Raw genomic sequence first — 26,666 nt, 5'->3', positions numbered from 1 at the left:
GTAGACTAGGTTCCTTTAGCCACCCTAGGCATCTAGGAGACAGCATTGTGTCTGCCAGACTCCAGTGGGAGGGGCTGTGAAGGTTCACTGTTTCACCAAACCCTTTCCACATCCTTCCCAGTGTGTTTTTAAAAGCCATAAGTACCTCTCATCACCCTGCCCTGCTTACATTAAGAAACTATTTTCACTGCTCTTTTATGAGACCCTTTTATAAGAGGCATGGGAGTAGCTGTTATGCACACTGATCAGAAACAGGGAGATAAAACTCAGCTGAGCTGTAGTGTTTGCAGTGGTGGCCACAAAAGAGTATTTTTTTTAGCAGCAGCGGGAGGGGGTAAATGTGGTCAAGCTATCTGTGGTTACATTGAAAGGCTGGCCGCTCCCTCCTCACCACCCCTCCTGGACTACCTCCTCTGGGTGATGATGAGGGAGATGCTTGGACAGCAACCAGAGACCTACCATGTATGAAAAAAAAAAATGAATCGTCATCTCATCAGGAAAATAATCGGTACTTATCCGTTAGCCGGGCGCATCCGGCAGGTGGCGACAAAACTCCACCAGAGTTACATCTTTCCCTACTATCCATGGCGGCCTGGAGGGGGAATAGTAATTAGCGCCACCTGCCGGATGCGCCCGGCTAACGGATAAGTACCAAATAATCTACATGGCCTGGCTAGCCAGGCAGTTTCCACATAAAACATTTTTTTGACATGAAATGGACAAAACTTTGTGCATCGGTAATTCATATGTACTATTATATGCATTTAAAATCATGGGAAGCTGAACTAGGGCTTTCATTTCACATAAAATGCACTTCTATAAGCAGATTATCAGTCTTTTCATAAAGCTTTGCCATTTTGTTTTAAGTACTTACAATGGTAAAATACTTACTGGATGATGCAAGGCAGGTAGGATTCTTCCCTCCAGCGCCCTGCAACTTTTGGCTTGCGGTAGATCTGGGAAAAGCAAGATTAAGTTGGGAAAATATCATTGCCAATATTAATTATATTGTCCTTCATGCCCTTCCTGAACTCTGCAGTGCTTCACCTCTGTACACAGAGAGAGCAGTCAAACACCCTTCCTGCTGACCTAATTCACACACCTCTCCCTCCTAAACTACTGACTCACTGATACTGACTGAAGCTAAACTTGCATCACGCCATTCAGAGTCTAGGGAACTGCTTACCTATAGTGAATATTTAATATAGTAGTCAGCTTCTAGCATTTACTATTACTAATCCAGCAGCACTAAAATATGCATCACTGAGACATAGGTTCTCATGTCATGTGAAATTCTAGCATAGAAGAAGCCAGCAGTACAATTTAACATGGGTGATTACAGTATCTAATTTAAAAATTAAGTTATTGGGTTAGGGCAGTTTTTCTCAAACCTGTCCTTGTGACTCCCCAACGGTGCATGTTTTGCAGACAGCCTCACTTATGCACAGGTGGGGTAATTTGTGTCTCAGCTAGGTGGATTCTGTGTAGCCAAGACACTAATTACCTCACCTGTGTATAGAAGAGGTTGCCTGCAAAACCTGCACCGTTGGGGAGTCACAGGGACAGGTATGAGAAACACTGGGTTAGACTGCTTTATTTTGATGCTGGCATTAACCACTTCCCAACTGAGGGGTTTTACCCCCTGACCACCAGAGCAATTTTCACCTTTCAGCGCTCCTTCCATTCATTCGTCTATAATTTTATCATTACTTATCGCAATGAAATGAACTATATCTTGTTTTTTTCGCCACCAATTAGGCTTTCTTTAGGTGGGACATTATGCCAAGAATAATTTTATTCTAAATGTGTTTTAATGGGAAAATAGGAAAAAATGTGGGAAAAAAATTATTATTTTTCAGTTTTCGGCCTTTATAGTTTTTAAATAATGCATGCTACTGTAATTAAAACCCATTAAATGTATATGCCTATTTATCCCGGTTATAAAACCGTTTAAATTATGTCCCTATCACAATGTTTGCCGCCAATATTTTAGTTGGAAATAAAGGTGCATTTTTTTCAGTTTTGCGTCCATCCCTAATTACAAGCCCATAGTTTATAAAGTAACAGTGTTATACCCTCTTGACATAAATATTTAAAAAGTTCAGTCCCTAAGGTAACTATTTATGTATTTTTTTTTAATTGTAAATTTTTTTTTTTTTTTTTAATTACAAAAAAAATAAAATTGGGGAGTGTGGGAGGTAAGGAGTTAATTTTTTGTGTAAAACAAGTTTATTTGTGTGTAAAAAATGGTTAGGATGTAGTTTTACTATTTGGCCACAAGATGGCACCATTACCAATTTGTTTCATACGACCTGCAAGCGTCCTTCTGGACTCTTGCAGGAAGTAGAAAGAGGCTGGGACTTTGTTATTTTTTCACAATGATCGGGCTGCTCAGCCGAGCGGCAGCAGATCATTGCGGGGCTGAGATCAACGAACGGGAATGGATTTTCCCTTTCATTGATCTCCGGGCGAGCGGGCGGCGTGTTTACGAGCGGGAGCGCGGACAGCGGCGGGAGTGCGCAGAGTACGGATTTCTCCGTCCCTGGGGGTGAAAGGATGGAAAAAGGGGCGGAGAAATCCGTACGCGCGGGGGTAAAGTGGTTAATATATAGCTAAAATACCTAACAAGTGACACTAAAGTGAAAAAAAGTATGATATAATGAATTGTATGTGTAGTACAGATATTTAATGGAACAGAAGTAGCAAAGAACAGAGTTTCATATTTTTATTTTCAGTTATATAGTTTTTTTTTAATATAACATTGCATCATCTTCTAATATTTGCAGTTTACAAACTACACTCTGCATTTTAAACTATGAAACAGAGCAGAGCTAATGAACCTTTAACCTTCCTGGCGGTAAGCCCGAGCTGAGCTCGGGCTATGCCGCCGGAAGGCACCGCTCAGGCCCCGCTGGGCCGATTTGCATAATTTTTTTTTTGCTGCACGCAGCTAGCACTTTGCTAGCTGCATGCAGTGCCCGATCACCGCCGCTACCCGCCGATCCGCCGCTATCCGTCGCGCCGCAGCCGCCCCCCCCCCCCCCAGACCCCGTGCGCTGCCTGGCCAATCAGTGCCAGGCAGCTCTATGGGGTGGATAGGAATCCCCTTTGACGTCACGACGTCGGTGACGTCATCCCGCCCCGTCGCCATGGCGATGGGCGAAGCCCTCCAGGAGATCCCGTTCTTTGAACGGGATCTCCTGATCGCCAATCGCCAGAGGCGATCGGAGGGGCTGGGGGGATGCCGCTGAGCAGCGGCTATCATGTAGCGAGACTTTGTCTCGCTACATGAAAAAAAAAAAAATTTAAAAAAAAAGATTTGCTGCCCCCTGGCGATTTTTTAGCAAACCGCCAGGAGGGTTTAACTTCCCTGCAGTAAAATCTTATCTGAAGTTGTCTTTCATTGTTTCTTTGAAGTCTAAGTGCTGCGGAATATAGCATTGCTTTCTGGAGAGCTAAGAGAAGCTCTTTTGCATAGATAACAAGTGAAGTTTCTTAACTCTTCCTGTATTTGAAACAATATGAGACTCATATCTGTGCTACTAATGTTCTGTTTCTTAGCTGTACTACACATGCAATTCATTATATCATAAGTTTATTTTCACTTCAGATTCCCTTCAAGCTGATAGAAGGTTAGGCTTAATAGTTGGAGTTAATCATAGATTAGGAGCAGTGGCGTAGCTAAGCAGCTATGAGCCCCGGTCCAAGTTTAACATTGGGCCCCCCCCCAAGCACCTTATAAATAACAATTGATACGGCGCACAAAAACCTACTAAAGCCAACCACAGTGTCAGAGGTGTTGAGTGTCACAGTTTTGAGGTATTGGTACTCCACTGATTAGGAGGGTTAGTGGAAAAGATAAGAGAAGGTTAATGCAGGTGCAGACTGGCCGGAGGGGGGGGGGGGGGGGTTGAGGGGGGAGAATTCCCCCCAAGCCGCCTCTCATTTAATGATTTAGGGCCAGTGCACTGTCTGGTGCATTCACATTTTTTGTATAAGGCAATGTGAACCACTAGGCTGCCTGTGAAGAGGAAAGGAGCCTAAACCCCTGTGTTGGACGGAGGGAGCAATCTTGACAATACTGTGCAAGTCTGTGTAGTTGTCATCAGATGGTGCTGCTCTCTTGGGTGCCACTCTAGGTGGTATATAATCTGCAGTAGACAATGGGATGTGGGGGATGGGTGGAAAAACAAGGGGTGGGGGAGAGCGCACTCAGTTTGTCATTCAATAAAAATGGCCGGCCGTGTAATATTCTCACCTGGATCTGTGGCTGACTGTCCCATACGGGGTGGCCAGCAGAAAGGCTTTGTCCCACTTGGACCGGGGACCAAGTCTTGGCAGAAGTCCTCCTCCACAAGGCGTGCAGACAATAGCCTCCTTCAGAGCTGTAGTAGCAGGCTGCTGTTCTGGTATATTTTCCACCTAGCCTGAGTGCTTTGATGCTGCTATAGGCGGCTGCACTGTCAGGCAGTCATGGGGTGGGTTGAGAAATTTGGGTTTAAACAATTTGCCAGTGCAAGTGTATGCAAGTAGGAAATAAGACGGCAGCTGCCGTATAAATCAAAAGTAAAAACTTTTATTGTAGCTAAGCAACGCATTTCAGAGGGCTCAACCCTCTTTAGCTACAATAAAAGTTTTTACTTTTGATTCATACGGCAGCCGAGAACAACAACATCAGAAATCCCGTCATGCTTTGCACAACATCAGGGGAAAAATGCCCGGACAGTTTTCTTTGATGGGGCGGGGCTTAGCTAAAAATGCAGCTAAAAATGATGCTTTGGTAAGAAAAACAAAGTTCTGATGCTGTGAAACTGTTAAATAAACACCAAGCCTTTTCATTTCTGCCGAGTAGATTTTTAGTCTGGAGGTTCACTTTAACATGGAGGTGGGGTGTGGAGGATATGTATCATGAGGCAGTTAATATGAGTGATGTGGTAGGGTTAGGTTTCAGGAATGAGATTTTATGATCCATGGATCATATAGAGTTAGGTAATGGACAAGAAGAAGTAGTACAAAAACCATGGGCAAAAATTCCCCTATGTAACAAGAGTGCATATAACAAGTACATAATGCCTAGAACACATATTCACATCCCTTGAAGGCTACATGTTTTATTAGTATCATGAGCAAGATTGTGCCTGTTGGTACACTATGAACAGGGCAGTTTCTAGGCTAAAATGTACCCAGGGCGAGGGTGTAAAAATTGCGCCCCCCCACCCCCGCGGAGCCAGGTATAGGTGCCCCCGCGGAGCCAGGTATAAGTGCCTGCAGTTTAGGTTAGCCAGGTCTAGTTGCACTCAGTATAGGTAGCCAGCTATAGGTCCCCCAGTATAGGTAGCCAGGCATAGGTTCCCCAGTATAGGTAGCCAGGCATAGGTACCCCAGTATAGGTAGCCAGGCATAGGTGCCCCAGTATAGTTGCCCCCAGTATAGGTTAACCAGGTAGGTGCCTCCAGTATAGGTAGCTGCCCCCCATTATAGTTTGGATTGGTAGCTGACCCCCAGTATAGTTTAGATTAGGTAGCTGCCCCCCAGTATAGGTTAGATGGGTAGCTGCCCGACCAGTATAGGTTAGATAGGTAGCTACCCCCCCGTATAGGTTAGATAGGTAGCTGCCCCCCAGTATAAGTTAGATTAGGTAGGTGCCCCTCAGTATAGGTTAGATTAGGTAGCTGCCCCCCAGTATATGTTAGATTAGGTAGGTGCCCCCAGTATAGGTTAGATTAGGTAGGTCCCTCCCAGTATAGGTTAGATTAGGTAGGTGCCCCTCCCCCCTCCTGTTTAGCCGGAAGCAGCGTGTGTATCAGTGTGTGTGTGCAGAGGGGGAGACCAGCGGCTAGTGACCAGCGATTGGAACCTGGGAGGTGAGTTGTTACTATTACAGCGCTTCCCTGCAGGCTGCTGCGCTCTGCATCGGAGGGGGGAGCAGGAGGGCGGCCCGGAGAGGAAGGGAGGGAGAGGTCGGCTGCCCTCCCCGTGGCTGACTTCCCCCTCCATTACAGCGCCCCCCTTCTTCAGCGCTCAGGGCCAGGGGCGTCTGTGTCATTAGGCAACTATAGATTTTTGCCTATGGCGCCGTTGGTGGTAGTAGGCGCTCTCTCGCCGCTCTGTGCATGTTTTTTTTTTTTTCTCTTTCAGCCAGGTCGGCGCCGGCTGTGACAGGCAGCTCAGCCTGTGCCCGGCGCCGCCTACTGGTCCGCCCCCTTCCTCTCCTCCTCAGAGCAAGCAGCACGCACGTTAGGTATTATGTGCGATGCCGCCGCCTACTGGTCCGCCCCCTCTACCCGCCCCCTCTCTGTACAGAGCGTGCGATCGTCGCACGCTAGTTTGACACGTCGGCGCCGCCCCTACCTCCGCCCCCCGCCTGTCACACGTGGTGGCCGCCGCTGCAGATAGATCGTCGGTCGGGAGAGGAGTCTTCTGCAGGTGAGTAAATACTTTTCTTTTTACAGGTTTAGTGAAACACTGCCCGCATTAGGATAATTTTCTGGGGAACGCTGGCCACATTACGATTATTTCCTGGGGAACGCTGGCCACATACGATTATTTCCTGGGGAACGCTGGCCACATGACGATTATTTCCTGGGGAACGCTGGCCACATACGATTATTTTCTGGGGAACGCTGCCACATTAAGATTATTTCCTGGGGAACGCTGGCAACATTACGATTATTTCCTGGGGAACGCTGGCCACATTACGATTATTTCGTGGGGAACGCTGGCAACATTACGATTATTTCCTGGGGAACGCTGGCCACATACGATTATTTTCTGGGGAACGCTACCACATTAAGATTATTTCCTGGGGAACGCTGGCAACATTACGATTATTTCGTGGGGAACGCTGGCAACATTACGATTATTTCCTGGGGAACGCTGGCCACATACGATTATTTTCTGGGGAACGCTGCCACATTAAGATTATTTCCTGGGGAACGCTGGCAACATTACGATTATTTCCTGGGGAACGCTGGCAACATTACGATTATTTCCTGGGTAACACTGGCAACATTACGATTATTTCCTGGGGAACGCTGGCCACATACGATTATTTTCTGGGGAACGTTACCACATTAAGATTATTTCCTGGGGAACGCTGGCAACATTACGATTATTTCGTGGGGAACATTGGCAACATTACGATTATTTCCTGGTGAACGCTGGCCACATTACGATTATTTCCTGGGGAACGCTGGCCACATACGATTATTTTCTGGAAACGCTGCCGCATTACGATTATTTTATGGTGAATGCTGGCCACATTACGATTATTTTATGGCGAATCATTGCTGCTTTATGATTATTTTCTGGTGAAAGATTGCCGCATTACTTTTATCTCCTGAAGAAACATTGCTGCGTTACGATTCTTTTCATCAGGGGGGCAACCCAGGGGGGGGGGGAGGTGCCACAGGTTTTCTCGCCTGGAGTGACAAAATGGCTAGAGACGCCCCTGCTCAGGGCGCCCGCACGGGTCGCACAGCCCAAGAAACGGCCATGACTATGAAATTTGAAAGGACCACTAATGCATTCACAGCTTTCATCCCCTTCCTTGTTACACCTTCAGACAGTGTGCATCTACTTTCTCGTATCTCCATTCATGTAAAGGCCAATCAAGCCCCTTTGTTGATGGCCTTTGTGTGTCCACAATGCAGCACTGCCCCTTATTAAAGCAGTAGGATCAGCCATACTATGCCAGGGGAAAAAAACATACAGTATACAAGTAGATAAATACTTGATCTACTTACATAACACATGTATTGTACTGTCCACGTTTTGATGTCAATGAATTTTATATAGTAAATTAAGAGAATTCTGTTTCTGGTGGGAACCATGTCTTTTGCCCACACATCTTTTGCCCACACACTAAAGCAGGCCATACACTGGCTCGATTCCCGGCCGTTTCGACAGCAGATTCGATTCTGGGATCGAATCTGCTGCCAATCGTTCGCGGTAAACGCAGCCGCCGATCCGATTTTCTCCCGAAATCGGATCGGTCCGTCGATCGCGCCCTGCGGGAAATTACCCTCGATCGCCCGCGGGTAAAGTGCGCGTCGCTAGCGGCAGCCGATCCGATCAAGTATACATTACCTGAAGCTGGCTCCCGGGCGTCTTCTCCGCACTGCACGGCTCTGTCACTGCAGTGACCAGGAAGTTCAAATAGAGGGCGCTCTATTTGAACTTCCTGGTCACGGAGTAATACAGGAAGCGCCGTAATGGAGCCGGAACAGAGCCGTGCAATGCGGAGAAGAGGACCCGGAGCCAGCATCAGGTAATGTATACGGGGGGGGGGGGGGGACAGGCGGCAGGAGCAGCTCAGCAGATGGTGAATCGGTTTCAGGCTGAAATCGATTCACAATCTGTTTGCAGTAAAGGCAGCCATACTGTTAGGACTTCTCTTCAGTCCCTGTTGACCCTCCCACGAAGGAAGAGACGTTCCCCAGTAGTGGAGTCTAGGTGACCACGGGTCTTCACCCACACTCCCTTGAGGGGGGTGCAGGACCACACCCCCAGGAGGGGGATGTGGAACTTAGCTGCCTAGTGCCCTACCAGGTCACTACTGGGTAGAGTTGGGCCGAACGGTTCGCCTGCGAACGGTTCCATGCGAACTTCAGTGGTTCGCGTTCGTGTCCCGCAGGCGAACCTTTGCGGAAGTTCGGTTCGCCCCATAATGCACATGGAGGGTCAACTTTGACCCTCTACATCACAGTCAGCAGGCCCAGTGTAGCCAATTAGGCTACACTAGCCCCTGGAGCCCCACCCCCCCTTATATAAGGCAGGCAGCGGCGGCCATTACGGTCACTCGTGTGCTGCCTGCGTTAGTGAGAGTAGGGCGAGCTGCTGCAGACTGTCTCTCAGGGAAAGATTAGTTAGGCTTAACTTGTTCCTGTCTGGCTGCATACCTGTTCTGTGAACCCACCACTGCATACCTGTGCTGTGAACCCACCACTGCATACCTGTGCTGTGAACCCACCACTGCATACCTGTGCTGTGAACCCACCACTGCATACCTGTGCTGTGAACCCACCACTGCATACCTGTGCTGTGAACCCACCACTGCATACCTGTGCTGTGAACCCACCACTGCATACCTGTTCAGTGAACCTGCCACTGCATACCTGTTCTGTTCAGTGGACCCGCCACTGTATACCTGTTCATTGAACCCACCACTGCATACCTGTGCTGTGAACCCACCACTGCATACCTGTTCTGTGAACCCACCACTGCATACCTGTTCAGTGAACCCGCCACTGCACACCTGTTCTGTTCAGTGGACCCGCCACTGTATACCTGTTCAGTGAACCCGCCACTGCATACCTGTTCTGTTTAGTGAACCCGCCACTGTATACCTGTTCTGTTTAGTGAACCCGCCACTGCATACCTGTTCTGTTCAGTGGACCCGCCACTGTATACCTGTTCAGTGAACCCGCCACTGCATACCTGTTGTGTTCAGTGAACCTGCCACTGCATACCTGTTCTGTGAACCCGCCACTGTATACCTGTTCTGTTTAGTGAACCCACCACTGTATACCTGTTCTGTTTAGTGAACCCGCCACTGTATACCTGTTCTGTTTAGTGAACCCGCCACTGCATACCTGTTCTGTTCAGTGGACCCGCCACTGTATACCTGTTCAGTGAACCCGCCACTGCATACCTGTTGTGTTCAGTGAACCTGCCACTGCATACCTGTTCTGTGAACCCGCCACTGTATACCTGTTCTGTTCAGTGGACCCGCCACTGTATACCTGTTCAGTGAACCCGCCACTGCATACCTGTTCTGTTTAGTGAACCCGCCACTGCATACCTGTTCTGTTCAGTGGACCCGCCACTGTATACCTGTTCAGTGAACCCGCCACTGCATACCTGTTGTGTTCAGTGAACCTGCCACTGCATACCTGTTCTGTGAACCCGCCACTGTATACCTGTTCTGTTTAGTGAACCCGCCACTGTATACCTGTTCTGTTTAGTGAACCCGCCACTGCATACCTGTTCTGTTCAGTGGACCCGCCACTGTATACCTGTTCAGTGAACCCGCCACTGCATACCTGTTCTGTGAACCCGCCACTGTATACCTGTTCTGTTTAGTGAACCCGCCACTGTATACCTGTTCTGTTTAGTGAACCCGCCACTGCATACCTGTTCTGTTCAGTGGACCCGCCACTGTATACCTGTTCAGTGAACCCGCCACTGCATACCTGTTGTGTTCAGTGAACCTGCCACTGCATACCTGTTCTGTGAACCCGCCACTGTATACCTGTTCTGTTTAGTGAACCCGCCACTGTATACCTGTTCTGTTTAGTGAACCCGCCACTGCATACCTGTTCTGTTCAGTGGACCCGCCACTGTATACCTGTTCAGTGAACCCGCCACTGCATACCTGTTGTGTTCAGTGAACCTGCCACTGCATACCTGTTCTGTGAACCCGCCACTGTATACCTGTTCTGTTTAGTGAACCCGCCACTGTATACCTGTTCTGTTTAGTGAACCCGCCACTGCATACCTGTTCTGTTCAGTGGACCCGCCACTGTATACCTGTTCAGTGAACCCGCCACTGCATACCTGTTGTGTTCAGTGAACCTGCCACTGCATACCTGTTCTGTGAACCCGCCACTGTATACCTGTTCTGTTTAGTGAACCCGCCACTGTATACCTGTTCTGTTTAGTGAACCCGCCACTGCATACCTGTTCTGTTCAGTGGACCCGCCACTGTATACCTGTTCAGTGAACCTGCCACTGCATACCTGTTGTGTTCAGTGAACCTGCCACTGCATACCTGTTCTGTGAACCCGCCACTGTATACCTGTTCTGTTTAGTGAACCCGCCACTGTATACCTGTTCTGTTTAGTGAACCCGCCACTGCATACCTGTTCTGTTCAGTGGACCCGCCACTGTATACCTGTTCAGTGAACCCGCCACTGCATACCTGTTGTGTTCAGTGAACCTGCCACTGCATACCTGTTCTGTGAACCCGCCACTGTATACCTGTTCTGTTTAGTGAACCCGCCACTGTATACCTGTTCTGTTTAGTGAACCCGCCACTGCATACCTGTTCTGTTCAGTGGACCCGCCACTGTATACCTGTTCAGTGAACCCGCCACTGCATACCTGTTGTGTTCAGTGAACCTGCCACTGCATACCTGTTCTGTGAACCCGCCACTGTATACCTGTTCTGTTTAGTGAACCCACCGCATCAGTGCGCATACCTGTGCAGTTAAGTGAACCCACCTACCTACGTGAGTGCACGCAGTGTGATATACCACTCCGTGCATACCCGATATGGACAAAACAGGTAGAGGAAGAGGTAGTGCCAGAGCCAGAGGAAGGCCACCCGGCAGGTCTGCGCGAGGTCGTGTAAATGTAATTTCGGTTGGACCTGGCCCACAGTACAGTGCTCGGAAGAAGGCACGTCCCATCACCTCCCAAGATTGTCAGGACGTGGTTAAGTATTTAGCGACACAGAACACCTCATCTTGCTCAGCCACCAGCGCTACTACTAGCACCACTTCCGCTGCATTTGACACTTCGCAAGAATTATTTAGTGTTGAAATCACTGATGCACAGCCATTGTTGTTACAGCCAGATGAATTTTCACCAGCTAATATGTCTGAGTTACGCGGCAACACTATGGATGTAACGTGTCAGGAGGATGAAGGACCTACTGATGGTGCAAGTTTGGATTTGTCTGAGGCAAGCGAAGCTGGGCAGGATGACTACGATGATGACGGTAATAGGGATCCTCTGTATGTTCCCAATAGAGGAGATGAAGAGGGGGACAGTTCAGAGAGGGAGTCAGAGAGTAGTAGGAGGAGAGAAGTTGCTGAAAGAAGCTGGGGCAGCTCTTCGTCAGAAACAGCTGGTGGCAGAGTCCGGCACCATGTATCGCCACCTATGTACAGCCAGCCAACTTGCCCTTCAGCATCAGCTGCTGAGGTCCCCATAGTGCCCACATCCCAGGGTGGCTCAGCGGTGTGGAAATTTTTTAATGTGTGTGCCTCAGATCGGACCAAAGCCATCTGTTCGCTCTGCCAACAAAAATTGAGCCGTGGAAAGGCCAACACTCACGTAGGGACAAGTGCCTTACGAAGGCACCTGGAGAAAAGGCACAAACAGCAATGGGATGGCCACCTGAGCAAAAGCAGCAGCAGCACACAAAAGCAAAGCCACCCTCCTTCTCCTCTTCCTCCTCCATCAGGTGCATTATCTGCTTCTGCCGCTTTCTCCCTTCCACTTTCACAGGCACCCTCCTCCACTCCGCCTCTGCCCTTGAGCGGTTCCTGCTCCTCTGCCCACAGCAGCAGTCAGGTGTCCGTGAAGGAAATGTTTGAGCGGAAGAAGCCAATTTCGGCCAGTCACCCCCTTGCCCGGCGTCTGACAGCTGGCGTGGCGGAACTGTTAGCTCGGCAGCTGTTACCATACCGGCTGGTGGACTCTGAGGCCTTCCGTAAATTTGTGGCCATCGGAACACCGCAGTGGAAGATGCCAGGCCGCACTTATTTTTCGAGAAAGGCCATACCCCAACTGCACCGTGAAGTTGAGAGGCAAGTGGTGTCATCTCTTGCGAAGAGCGTTGGGTCAAGGGTACACCTGACCACGGATGCCTGGTCTGCCAAGCACGGGCAGGGCCGCTACATTACCTACACAGCCCATTGGGTGAACCTGGTGGTGAACGATGGCAAGCAGGGCGCAGCGGACCAAATTGTGACACCTCCACGGCTTGCAGGCAGGCCTCCTGCCACCTCCTCTCCTCCTGCTACATGCTCTTCGCTGTCCTCCTCCTCCTTGGCTGAGTGGCAGTTCTCCTCTCCAGCTACACAGCCCCAGCTCCGCAGGGCCTATGCTGCATCCCAGGTACGACGCTGTCACGCCATCTTAGACATGTCTTGTCTCAAAGCGGAGAGTCACACTGGAGCAGCTCTCCTGGCTGCTCTTAAGAAACAGGTGGATGAGTGGCTGACCCCGCACCACCTGGAGATAGGCAACGTGGTGTGCGACAACGGCAGCAATCTGCTTGCCGCTTTGCATATGGGGAAGCTGACACACATACCCTGCATGGCACATGTCATGAATCTAGTGGTTCAAAGATTTGTGGCAAAGTACCCTGGATTAGCGAATGTCCTGAAGCAGGCCAGGAAGTTCTGTGGGCATTTGAGGCGGTCTTACACAGCCATGGCACGCTTTGCGGAAATTCAGCGCAAAAACAACATGCCGGTGAGACGCCTCATTTGCGATAGCCCGACTCGCTGGAACTCGACCCTGCTCATGTTCTCCCGCCTGCTAGAACAGAAGAAAGCCGTGACCCACTACCTCTACAACTACATTAGAATGAAACAGTCTGGGAAGATGGGGATGTTCTGGCCCGACAACTGGACACTGATGGAAAATGCATGCAGGCTCATGCGGCCGTTTGAGGAGGTGACCAACCTGGTGAGCCGCAGTGAGGGCACCATCAGCGACTTAATTCCCTACGCTTACTTCTTGGAGCGTGCTGTGCGTAGAGTGGCGGATGAAGCTGTGAATGAGCGTGACCAGGAACCGTTACGGCAGGAACAGGCATGGGACCAATTTTCATCAGACCCAGCTGTTTCCTCAACACCTGCGGCAGCACAGAGGGGGGAGGAGGAGGAAGAAGAGAAGTCGTGTGCAGAAGACGAGTCAGACTCAGAGGATGATGAGCAAGGTGTTTCTTTGGGGGAGGAGGAGGAGGAGGGGACAGCGGCAGGAGAACAACCTCAGCAGGCATCGCAAGGGGCTTGTGCTGCTCAACCTTCCCGTGGTATTGTTCGCGGCTGGGGGGAGGAGGTTGACTTACCTGACGTCACTGAGGAAGAGCAAGAGGAGATGGAGGTTACTGGATCCGACTTTGTGCAGATGTCGTCTTTTATGCTGTCCTGCCTGTTGAGGGACCCCCGTATAAAAAACCTCAAGGGGAATGAGCTGTACTGGGTGGCCACACTACTAGACCCTCGGTACAGGCACAAAGTGGCGGACCTGTTACCAACTCACCGGAAGGTGGAAAGGATGCAGCACATGCAGAACCAGCTGTCAACTATGCTTTACAATGCCTTTAAGGGTGATGTGACGGCACAACGCCAGCAAGGTACCACTGCCACTAATCCTCCTCCCGTGTCCACGCAGTCAAAGACAGGACGCTCCAGCGATCTCATGGTGATGTCGGACATGCGACGTTCTTTAGTCCAACGCCTCGCCGTAGCCCTTCCGGATCCACCCTCCACCAACGCCTGGAACGGCAGGTAGCCGACTACCTGGCCTTAAGTGTGGATGTAGACACTGCTGTGAACAGCGATGAGGAACCCTTGACCTACTGGGTGCGCAGGCTTGACCTGTGGCCAGAACTGTCCCAATTTGCCATCCAACTTCTCTCCTGCCCTGCCGCAAGCGTCCTGTCAGAAAGGACCTTCAGCGCAGCTGGAGGCATTGTCACAGAGAAGAGAAGTCGCCTAAGTCACAAAAGTGTTAAGTACCTCACCTTTATCAAAATGAATGAGGCATGGATCCCGGAGGGCTGCTGCCCGCCCCAAGACTAAGTCAGTCCCCGCACACACAGCATCTCTGCCTGCACGCCGTGTGACTGGCTGCCTGGCCTGCCCCAAGAAGACTAAGTCGCTCCCAGTCCCTCCACACAGCATGTCTGCCTGCAGGCCGCTTGACTACCTTCTCCGCCACCACCAACAGGGTCCGGGACTCCAGGCGGATTGCTGAATTTTTTAGGCCGCTGCTAGCAGCGGCCGCTGTAATAATTTTTCTGGTGCGTGTACATGACTGCCTAATTTTTCTGGCTGCACTGCGGGCAGCTGCAACAACAAAAGAAAAGGCATGTACATGCGCCCATTCCCCTTCGTGATCATTACCTTGCCGTGGTGAAGGGGCTTGCGTATCACAATGAAGCAATGACCGGCGCCTAGATGAGTGTCTCGGGGGGCACACCCACGATAATAAGGTCGTTGCCTCATTGTGGTCAGACCAAATTTGATCAGCTGGACAGTCACTGTTCTGTCATTCAGCTACATCAGCCAGGCGACCATATGGGCTGTAAAGCCACCAAAACCTGCACTCTCGCCATGGTGCGCACCAGTCCAGCACGGCCGTCACTACACAAACAGCTGTTTGCGCTGCGTTACACGGTGAGTTTGGTGTGTCAGTGTGAAGCAGTACCTTAATTACACTACCTGATTGATGTATACACATGCAAGATGTTTGAAAGCACTTTAGGCCTGTCATTTAGCATTCAATGTGATTTCTGCCCTTAAAACGCTGCTTTGCGTCAAATCCAGATTTTTCCCGGGGACTTTTGGCATGTATCCCACTCCGCCATGCCCCCCTCCAGGTGTTAGACCCCTTGAAACATCTTTTCCATCACTTTTGTGGCCAGCATAATTATTTTTTTTTTTCAAAGTTCGCATCCCCATTGAAGTCTATTGCGGTTCGCGAACTTTAACGCGAACCGAACCTTCCGCGGAAGTTCGCGAACCAGGTTCGCGAACCTAAAATCGGAGGTTCGGCCCAACTCTACTACTGGGATAGTCTCAGCGAGTGGTCAGGAGAACAGGAGACACTCTTAATGGAGTAGGCGGAGTCCAAGGTAAGTTGAAGGTCCGGAGGCGGGTAGCAATCAAGCAGAAGTCGGGGTCACAATCCAAGGGTCGAGGCAGGCGGCAATCAAGCAGAAGTCGGGGTCACAATCCAAGGGTCGAGGCAGGCGGCAATCAAGCAGAAGTCGGGGTCACAATCCAAGGGTCGAGGCAGGCGGCAATCAAGCAGAAGTCGGGGTCACAATCCAAGGGTCGAGGCAGGAGATCAATCAATCAGGCATAAACTGGAACCAAAGGTAACCGGAACGGCACACTAGCTGATCAGAAAGAGCAGCACTGCAGTCAAGGGCAGTGCTGCTTATATAGGGACAATTGGCGCCGAAATTAACGCCCTGCGCATGCGCAGGACGTGCGCAACCCTTCTGCGCATGCGCGCGCACTTCTCTGCGTGCGCGCGCACGTGGGTTCGCGCACACGCGGGTGCGCGCATGCGCGGTGCCCTAGGTGCTGCGCGCGCAGCGTTCTGCGCGCGTGCGCATTCCACCACACACACCGACGAGCAGGAAGTGAGCACAAGAGGCCCAGTGAACCCCCGCGCGTGCGCACAGCAGGACGCGCACGGGGATGCCCGGAGGAACGTCTATGGTGAGTGTGACATTGCCCCCTCCCTAAGGGCAACCTCTGGGTGCCCCTAGGTCCTGGTTTTTCAGGGTACCTTTGATGAAAGCGTCTAATCAATAAGGGCGCATGGACATGACCAGCAGGCTCCCAGGAATTCTCTTCAACCCCGAAACCCTTCCACTTGATCAGATATTGAAGGGAGTTCCTTAATCTTCTACTGTCAAGAATTTTTTCCACCTCAAATTCTTCAGACCCTTCAATAATGACCGGTTGAGGGGGGTCAGATGTGCGGCCTGGGAATACATTCTTCACCACCTTCTTGAGACAAGAAACATGAAAAACAGGATGCACCCAGAGAGAGGAAGGGAGAGACAGTTTGTATGTCACTGGGTTGATTTGATGTAACACAGGGAAGGGTCCCACAAACTTGGGTGCAAGTTTCCTTGAAGGGCAGTGGAGTCTGAGATTGGTCGTGGACAACCAGACAAGGTCTCCAGGGGATAATAATGGAGCCACTCTCCTGAGTCTATCAGCAGACTTCTTCCCTCTTTCCTGTGTCTGTTCCAGAATCCGGTGCACAGTCTTGAAGTTCTCCTGAATGGTCGAGATCCTCTCCTGCACCCCAGGACATGCTGAGGAAGCATCAACGTCGGGTAAGAATGCGGGGTGAAGACCATAGTTAATAAAGAAGGGAGATTGATGGGTCGATGAGTGAACAGAGTTATTGAAGGCAAATTCCGCTGTGGCCAACAGAGAGTACCAGTCGTCTTGGGAAGCGGCGGTGAAGCATCTGATGTACTGCTCCAGGGTCTGGTTAGTTCTTTCGGTTTGGCCGTTGGACTGTGGGTGATAGGCAGAGGAGAGAGAAAGTTGGATTCCCAACTTCTTACAGAGTTCCTGCCAAAACCGAGAAGTAAACTGTGTCCCACGATCTGAGACTATGTCGGATGGTAACCCATGGAGCCGGACAATTTCCTGGATAAACACTTGGGCGGTCCCCGCAGCAGATGGGACTTGTTTAAAAGGTAAGAAGTGGGCCATCTTGGAGAACCTGTCTACCACAACCAGGACGGTGGTAAACCCTTCAGAGGGAGGTAACTCGACCACAAAGTCCATTGCGATATGGCTCCAAGGTTGGGTTGGCACAGGTAGAGGATTTAACAGTCCCCACGGTTTAGAACGAGGGGTCTTGGACCGTGCACAGACTTCACAGGAAGAAACATAGGAGTGACAGTCTTTGGCTAACTCAGGCCACCAGAGCCTTCTTCGGATAAGCTCTTGTGTGCGGGTGACCCCGAAGTGACCTGCCAGTTTGCCGTCATGACAAGTTTGGAGTACTTGTAAACGTACCTCAGAAGGAACAAAGACCTTGTCCTTAAAGTAGTATAGACCCTCTCTCATGGGAAGTTCAGGAGGTCTACTGTTGGATGCAGAGGAAGTTTGTTTAATGGCATCCAATAGACTAGTTTGCATGAGCAAGAAGTGCTGCGGAGACAGGATGTTCTCAGGAACAGGGTCTGGAGACGATTCAGGATGATACATGCGGGACAGGGCATCGGGTTTAGTATTCTTGGATCCAGACCGATAGGTGAGATGGAAGTTGAATCTCGAGAAGAAGAGCGACCACCGAGCCTGACGTGGTCTCAATCTCTTGGCAGTTCGGAGGTACTCCAAGTTCTTATGGTCTGTAAGAATTAAAATCGGTTGTTCTGCGCCTTCCAGAAGATAGCGCCACTCCTCAAGAGCGGCTTTGATCGCCAACAGTTCGCGGTCAGCCACATCATAATTCCTTTCCGCATTACTAAGTTTCCTGGAAAAGAAGGCCACTGGGTGAAGAATGGCTTTTGGCCCGAACCTCTGGGAAAGGATAGCCCCGATGGCAACTTCAGAGGCATCCACCTCTAGGACAAAAGCTCTTGCGGGATCCGGATGTTTCAATATGGGTGCTGAGGTGAAGCAAGACTTAAGGGTTTCAAAAGCACGTTGAGCCTTGGGTGTCCAGTGAAAAGCCTTGCTAGTACTAGTAAAGAGGGTAATAGGCGCCACAATCTGTGAGAAATTTTTAATGAATTTTCTGTAGAAGTTGGCGAAGCCAATGAAGCGTTGTACAGATCTACGGTCCACTGGGACTGGCCATTCCAGAATAGCCGACACCTTCTGAGGATCCATCTCCACTCCTCCTGGGGAAATCTTCAGACCCAAGAATTGTATGTGTACTTTGTCGAATTCACATTTCTCAGGTTTGGCGTATAGTCCGTGGACACGAAGGCGGGCCAGTACCCTTTTTACATGCGTCCGGTGTTCCTCTTGGGAAGAGGAGAAGATAAGGATGTCATCCAAGTATACAACCATAAAGTGATCAATGTAGTCTCTAAAGATGTCGTTGACAAAGTGCTGTAAGGTGGCGGGAGCATTGCACAGGCCGAAAGGCATTACAAGATACTCAAAGTGCCCAAAGCGAGAGCGAAACGCCGTCTTCCATTCGTCTCCTTCTCGGATTCTAACTAAATTGTAGGCTCCTCGTAAGTCCAGTTTAGAAAAGATGCAGGCGGAACCAAGACGTAGGAAGAGATCAGGCATCAAAGGGAGTGGATAGCGGTTCTTGACCGTGATCTTGTTCAACTCCCGATAATCTATGCAGGGACGTAGGGAACCGTCTTTCTTTTCAACAAAAAATATGCCGGCCCCAGCAGGAGACGTAGACGGGCGAATGAACCCCTTATGGAGATTTTCCTCAATGTACTCTTTCAGGATTAAAGTCTCCGGTTCAGACAGAGGATACGTTCTCCCGAACGGTATAGGAGCTCCAGGTTGCAGATCAATGGGACAGTCATATGGACGATGGGGAGGAAGGGAATCTGCCTTAGCCTTGTCAAACACGTCCAGGAAGTCATGATAGGCCACTGGAATTAAATCTTTCTTGGGCGAATCCAGGCAGAACAAGGTACCGGCTCGAGGGAAGCAGGAACGCAGGCAATAGTCCGACTTGAAGACCACCTCCTGAGAGACCCAATTAATTGCAGGGTTATGAGTTCTGAGCCAGGGCATTCCCAGGATCACGGGGAACAGTGGAGAAGATATTAAATCGAAACTCAGATATTCTTGATGTTCCCCCTGAATGCTGACCAGAAGTGGCAGGGTCTCTGTGGTGATGGGACCCGAACTGATGGCAGATCCATCTGCTAGCTGAATGACCAGGGGTTGGCGTTTTTGATGTACAGGGAGTCGAAATTGCTGTGCAAACTGAAGGTCCATGAAGCATGAGCAAGCTCCCGAGTCCACGATAGCTTTAATTGGGACGGTCCTTCCTTGCGGCCCCTGTAACGAGAGAGTGAGTGGTATGTGAGAAGAAGAAAACGGAGGGGAAAAGGTACCACTCGTACACACCACATACTCAGGCTCACCCGAAGGTCTAATAGGGCAGTTGACACGGAAGTGACCTGAGGCTCCGCAGTACAAACAAAGGTTGGACGACCTCCTGCGTAATCTTTCCTCTGGTGAGATGGCCGGTCGAGCCAAACCTATTTGCATAGGCTCAGATTCATCTTCTGCCTGAGGACCCGATGGAGTTGGAGTAGGCAGGGGCCTGGGATTAGGCACACCCCATGCAGGTCTAACAGATCCGGACCTCTCCGAGCGTCTTTCTCTCAGCCTTCTGTCGATCTGAATGAACAGATGAATCAGGTCCTTCAATGAATCAGGAACTCCTACCCTGGCCAGCTCATCCTTGAGGGTATCAGAAAGCCCCTGACGGAACTGGAACCTCAGAGCGGAATCATTCCAGGTAACATCTGCCTCCCACCGGCGGAACTCCATCACATAGTCCTCCGCCGGTCTTCTTCCTTGCTTGAGAGATTGGAGAGCGCTCTCGGCAGAGGCGGCCCTCCCTGGATCGTCATAGATCTCCGCCATGGTCTCAAAGAAAGTATTGAGGCTCCCTAGGGCCGGATGTTGTTGTTCAACTAGACGAAGGGCCCAGGCCTGAGGTTCTCCTTGAAGCAAAGAAATAACCGCTCCGACTTTAATTTCCTCGCTGGCATATGTCCGGGGTAACAAGGAGAAGTGGAGGCGGCAGGCACTTTGGAACCACCGGAATTTAGAACGGTCCCCCGAGAAGCGTTCAGGCAAGGGCAGTCTTGGTTCAGGAGGAGGAGAAGCAGCACCTTCCACGGGAACCACTCTCTCCCCAGCTGGTGGCGGGCCCACTGGAGCCGGAACAGCGGGAGGGACGGCCACGGCCTCAGCAGCGGGAACGGCCACCCGGATCTGATCACGGATCTCTTGGTAGCCTCTCTGGACTTCATCCACTGAGACACGGAGTTGCGTCACAAGCTCATATAAGATCTCCACCGGGGTACGGGCTCCATTTGTCTCCATTTGTGGCTGCTCTTTACTGTTAGGACTTCTCTTCAGTCCCTGTTGACCCTCCCACGAAGGAAGAGACGTTCCCCAGTAGTGGAGTCTAGGTGACCACGGGTCTTCACCCACACTCCCTTGAGGGGGGTGCAGGACCACACCCCCAGGAGGGGGATGTGGAACTTAGCTGCCTAGTGCCCTACCAGGTCACTACTGGGATAGTCTCAGCGAGTGGTCAGGAGAACAGGAGACACTCTTAATGGAGTAGGCGGAGTCCAAGGTAAGTTGAAGGTCCGGAGGCGGGTAGCAATCAAGCAGAAGTCGGGGTCACAATCCAAGGGTCGAGACAGGCGGCAATCAAGCAGAAGTCGGGGTCACAATCCAAGGGTCGAGGCAGGCGGCAATCAAGCAGAAGTCGGGGTCACAATCCAAGGGTCGAGGCAGGCGGCAATCAAGCAGAAGTCGGGGTCACAATCCAAGGGTCGAGGCAGGAGATCAATCAATCAGGCATAAACTGGAACCAAAGGTAACCGGAACGGCACACTAGCTGATCAGAAAGAGCAGCACTGCAGTCAAGGGCAGTGCTGCTTATATAGGGACAATTGGCGCCGAAATTAACGCCCTGCGCATGCGCAGGACGTGCGCAACCCTTCTGCGCATGCGCGCGCACTTCTCTGCGTGCGCGCGCACGTGGGTTCGCGCGCACGCGGGTGCGCGCATGCGCGGTGCCCTAGGTGCTGCGCGCGCAGCGTTCTGCGCGCGTGCGCATTCCACCACACACACCGACGAGCAGGAAGTGAGCACAAGAGGCCCAGTGAACCCCCGCGCGTGCGCACAGCAGGACGCGCACGGGGATGCCCGGAGGAACGTCTATGGTGAGTGTGACACATACGATCCCTCTCTGATCAGATTCGATCAGATAGGGATCTGTCAGCTGGTCGATCTAATGGCACATCGACCAGTGTATGGCCACCTTAAGGCTAATTACTGTCGTCATTTCTTCCCTTAACTTTTTTTTTCTTTTCTCCTCCAATCGTTGAGTCACCTCAGCCTTGCTTGTAATCATGTCTATGACACCCTCTAGTGGCGCCTTTAACTGCGTGCGCTGCTGCAGGATGTCATACAGTTAAGACTCTTTCAGGCAGCGTGGTCCTGTGAATGAATGTCATGCACCGCTATACCAGCCCGGACCACATCGCTGCAGCGGGGGGTAAGAGATGCGTGGGGGAGCCGCAGCCATTGACATGATGGTAAATGAGCCACTGACATGCTATATAGCCGCAACATTATACAGCACATATATGCCGGGGGACACCGGGCGGAGGACTCAGAGAAGCTGCTAGCGTACTGGTAGGAGCCAGTTGTAGGAGCGCAATCATTCTACCAATTTATGGCAGGGGACACAGGCAGGGATCGAGCAGGCACTGGGGACACATGTCATGCATGCTGATATATGTGTACATGATTCACCTGCACCATAATACCACCAGCTTATAGTGGAGGGGGCACATATGTCATGCATGCTGATATATACATGATTCACCTGCACCATAATACCACCAGCATATGGTGGAGGGGGCATTCTGGATGTCATTAGCAATACAAAGTTTACATTAATTTTGTAAACCTATTTATTGCTATCTGCTAATGACTTTGTTCTGCTTTTCCTGTGTATGATTGTGGCCGGTCATGGTTGTGAGTGGTGTTGTAGTTGTGGCATTTCCTACCCCCGGCAATGCTCAGGACAATCAATTTTTCCTGTTTTTTAAGGTAAAAGTTAGGGGGTCGGCCTATACTCGGGTCGGCTTATACTCTAGTACAGTGGTGTGAAAAACTATTTGCCCCCTTTCTGATTTCTTATTCTTTTGCATGTATGTCACACTTAAATGTCTCTGCTCATCAAAAACCGTTAACTATTAGTCAAAGATAACATAATTGAACACAAAATGCAGTTTTAAATGATGGTTTTTATTATTTAGTGAGGAAAAAAAACTCCAAATCTACATGGCCCTGTGTGAAAAAGTGATTGCCCCCCTTGTTAAAAAATAACTTAACTGTGGTTTATCACACCTGAGTTCAATTTCTGTAGTCACCCCCAGGCCTGATTACTGCCTCACCTGTTTCAATCAAGAAATCACTTAAATAGGAGCTATCTGACACAGAGAAGTAGACCAAAAGCACCTCAAAAGCTAGACATCATGCCAAGAGCCAAAGAAATTCAGGAACAAATGAGAACAAAGTACTGTAATTGAGATCTATCAGTCTGGTAAAGGTTCTAAAGCCATTTCTAAAGCCTTGGGACTCCAGCGAACTACAGTGAGAGCCATTATCCACAATTGGCAAAAACATGGAACAGTGATGAACCTTCCCAGGAGTGGCTGGCCGACCAAAATTACCCCAAGAGCGCAGAGAAAACTCATCCGAGAGGCCACAAAAGACCCCAGGACAACATCTAAAGAACTGCAGGCCTCACTTGCCTCAATTAAGGTCATTGTTCATGACTCCACCATAAGAAAGAGACTGGGCAAAAACGGTCTGCATGGCAGATATCCAAGGCGCAAATCACTTTTAAGCAAAAAGAACATTAAGGCTTGTCTCAATTTTGCTAAAAAAACATCTCAATGATTGGCAAGACTTTTGGGAAAATACCTTGTGGACCGACGAGACAAAAGTTGAACTTTTTGGAAGGTGCGTGTCCCGTTACATCTGGCGTAGAAGTAATACAGCATTTCAGCAAAAGAACATCATACCAACAGTAAAATATGGTGGTGGTGGTAGTGTGATTGTCTGGGGTTGTTTTGCTGATTCAGGACCTGGAAGGCTTGCTGTGATAGATGGAACCATGAATTCTACTGTCTACCAAAAAATCCTGAAGGAGAATGTCCGGCCATCTGTTTGTCAACTCAAGCTGAAGCGATCTTGGGTGCTGCAGCAGGACAATGACCCAAAACACACCAGCAAATCCACCTCTGAATGGCTGAAGAAAAACAAAATGAAAACTTTGGAGTGGCCTAGTCAAAGTCCTGACCTGAATCCTATTGAGATGTTGTGGCATGACTTTAAAAAGGCGGTTCATGCTAGAAAACCCTCAAATAAAGCTGAATTACAACAATTCTGCAAAGTTGAGTGGGCCAAAATTCTTCCAGAGCACTGTAAAAGACTCGTTGCAAGTTATCGCAAACGCTTGATTGCAGTTATTGCTGCTAAGGGTGTCCCAACCAGTTATTAGGTTCAGGGGGCAATTTCTTTTTCACACAGGGCCATGTAGGTTTTGAGTTGTTTTTCTCACTAAATAATAAAAACCATCATTTAAAACTGCATTTTGTGTTCAATTATGTTATCTTTGACTAATAGTTAACGGTTTTTGATGAGCAGAAACATTTAAGTGTGGCAAACATGCAAAAGAATAAGAAATCAGGAAGGGGGCAAATAGTTTTTCACACCACTGTACATACGGTACCTGAAACAAGCATGCTGCTAATCAGATCAGACTTGGGTCAGAGCACTTGATCTGCATGCTTGTTCAGGGCCTGTGGCTTAAAGTATTAAAGGCAGAGTATCAGCAGGACAGTCGGGCAATTTGCTTTGTCCAAAACAAAATAAATATGTCAGCCTTATAATAAAAGTCCTGTAGGTGTATATTCCTCTTAACAGGGAGTTGAACCAGGAGTCCTTAACCTAGGGGGTAAAACAATCCAAACAACAAGATAGACCCGAGACTCAACCTGGATTTTAATGCAGTGGTGCTAGCATTTGAAAAAGGTCTGGTGACCAAAATATCCTGCTATCTGTAAGCTTTGGTATTTAAATAGCAATAAAAGCAGCACTGCTGCAATAAAATCCAGATCAAGTGCTTTAAAAATGCTGGCCATTATATATTTGCCTTATTAACATTTGAAGCCAACTGCTTATGCCTCATATTCCATTGACATGCAGATATGAATGAAAGGCAGATAACATGGAAGATACTATTAACAGAAAAAAACCTGCAACAGCAGGCAGATTTAACCTGTGATATGCAGTTGTTAACAAGGCACACTACTGACTAAAGGGGCCCATACACTCAGCCGATTTTCTGGCCGACCGATCGATCCCGATCGATCGATTGCAAATCGGTTGGCCAATCGACCGATCGATGGCCGATTTCGATCGATTTAGATGGATTTCCATCGAACTGGCAGGGTGGAAAATTAAGGTCGATCTGATGAGATTGCTTATCATTTTGCATTGGCCTTAATGGAAATCTGATGGCAAAAGAATGCCATCAGATGGAATTTCAATAGATTTCAAACTGAAATCTATTGGAATTCTATCCTGGTAAAAAATGTTCTAAAAACACATCAGATAGATCATCAGATGCATTTCTTATCTATCTGCTGCCAATCTGACGAGTGTATGGGCACCTTAACAGGCAGACACCCCAGTGATGCGGGTGCCCAGTAGAAGATAGAGGAAGGTATCTCAATGGCAGATTTCAGTGACAGGCAGGTTGTTGCAGTAGGTAGAATAACTTAAAGCCAGGTATTAGCTATAATCAGATTTAGAGATGCAATATTAAATGACAGGCAGATTCCAATAATACGCAGGTGAATCAACAGTAAAGTTCTTGTGAACGGCCAATAGTAGTGATAGGGTGATTGTATAGATATACAGTGCAATTACCTGCTGATAAGAAACTTATTGCCTGACATTGCTCAGAAGTTAACAGCAGATTCAACTGCAGTCTTCACCTAGGTGATGTCTGAGCCAGCCTCATTCAGATGAATAAGAGTCATTTGCCTAAACATTATGACATTTTGTGATGTGGAGCTGTCTTTCAGCACCACAGCACTGCTACCTAGCGCCTATGTAAACTGTAGCACCTCCTCTCGTTGCAGCTACAGCGCTGGGCACCCAGACACTCGATCAATGTCCCCCAGCAGGCACACCAGACATATACAAGTAATTAAGGCGCTGGGAAATTTGGGTGCAGGACAAAGCCGAAAAATGGTTCACCCTACTCCTGCAAAAGTCCCGGCAGCGTTAATAAAAAAAAAAAGGAGTGTTAGGGGAAAAAAGTCACAAAAAGGAAATTGGTTGACCAGCTCTAATGTACAGTACAGTTATTGCATCAAATGCCCCCTGCTTTTTGTATCTATTCTCCCCCTTTAAACATTTACCTCTTTTTTAAAACTTTATAGCTTATGTATTTCTTGAAAGTGAACCTTAACCGAGTGTGTAAATAAAAAGTTTCATTACTGTGTCCTCACCAGTCTGTAACAATGCTCCGGTCCCCCTCTGCCACTAAGTTTCGTTTTCGGCAACTGGCCAGTTGCTAGGCCAATGCGCCTGTGTGTCCCTGGCCATGCACGTCCCTCAATCTCGCTCCCATCTCTGTGGCCTTCCTGCACCGTACACCTGAGCAGGACCACCACGGCGACGGGAGCGCGATCAAGGGAGAAGTGCAGCCAGGGACACGCAGGTACACTGGCCAGTCGCTGAAAACAAAACTTAGCAGCGGCGGGGTACCGCATAGTTACAGGACGGCGAGGACACATGACATCTCCAAAGGGCTGGTGAAACCCCCGGGTAAGTGAAACTTTTTTTCACACACTTGGTGAAGGTTCACTTTAAATTGTTCAGTATTTGGCTGTAATATATGTTACGTAGGTATTTGGGTTGAAAAAAGACTTACCGTACGTCCACCAAGTTCAACAAATAGCCTTTGAGGTATATCACTGTTACTGTGTTACACTTTTTCTTCTTCCCGTATTGGGTATTGATTGTGCTACAAATCTGTAATGTTCGCTAACTCTTATTAAAGCTGTTTGTTAAAAAAAAATAATTAATTAAAAAACGTACCTGTTGAAAGTCTTTGACTTTAGTGGTGATCAGAGGCTTAGCGCCGGTGTGAAGGTAGCTGCAATAATACATTATATAACTTAGGTTGAATTTATGGTCAGAAAACCTCCCCAGGATAGATTACAACAGTTTTTATCAACTTATCAGCTGAATGCTATAAAACTGCAATTTCAAAAATCACCACACCAGTCATGAATCTGTTCAACCCACTTGCTGTGAATAAAATACAAGTAATTAAGGAGGGGCAGATACTTTCATCTACGTTTTATGCTGGGCATACTCGGTGCAATTCTGCGCCGG

At 49.2% G+C, this 26,666-nt stretch overlaps 1 protein-coding gene across 2 annotated transcripts in view; it reads right to left on the bottom strand.

The window, feature by feature from the left end:
* Positions 1 to 26,666, bottom strand: part of DCDC2B (doublecortin domain containing 2B) — a 51,012-nt gene that overhangs the window by 17,049 nt on the left and 7,297 nt on the right. For both annotated transcript variants that reach the window (XM_068268889.1, XM_068268888.1), the window contains exons 2-3: positions 26,367 to 26,424; positions 892 to 956 (exon numbers count right to left, since the gene is read on the bottom strand). In XM_068268889.1, coding sequence (XP_068124990.1) covers positions 892 to 956; positions 26,367 to 26,424 — 123 coding nt within the window. The remainder of the gene's footprint in view (positions 1 to 891; positions 957 to 26,366; positions 26,425 to 26,666) is intronic.

This window comes from Hyperolius riggenbachi, chromosome 2 (genome assembly GCF_040937935.1).
Source record: "Hyperolius riggenbachi isolate aHypRig1 chromosome 2, aHypRig1.pri, whole genome shotgun sequence".
In the NCBI taxonomy this organism is placed as follows: domain Eukaryota; kingdom Metazoa; phylum Chordata; class Amphibia; order Anura; family Hyperoliidae; genus Hyperolius; species Hyperolius riggenbachi.
The sequence above is the reverse complement of the archived record's forward strand: the minus strand, read 5'-3'. Positions and strand labels throughout refer to the sequence as shown.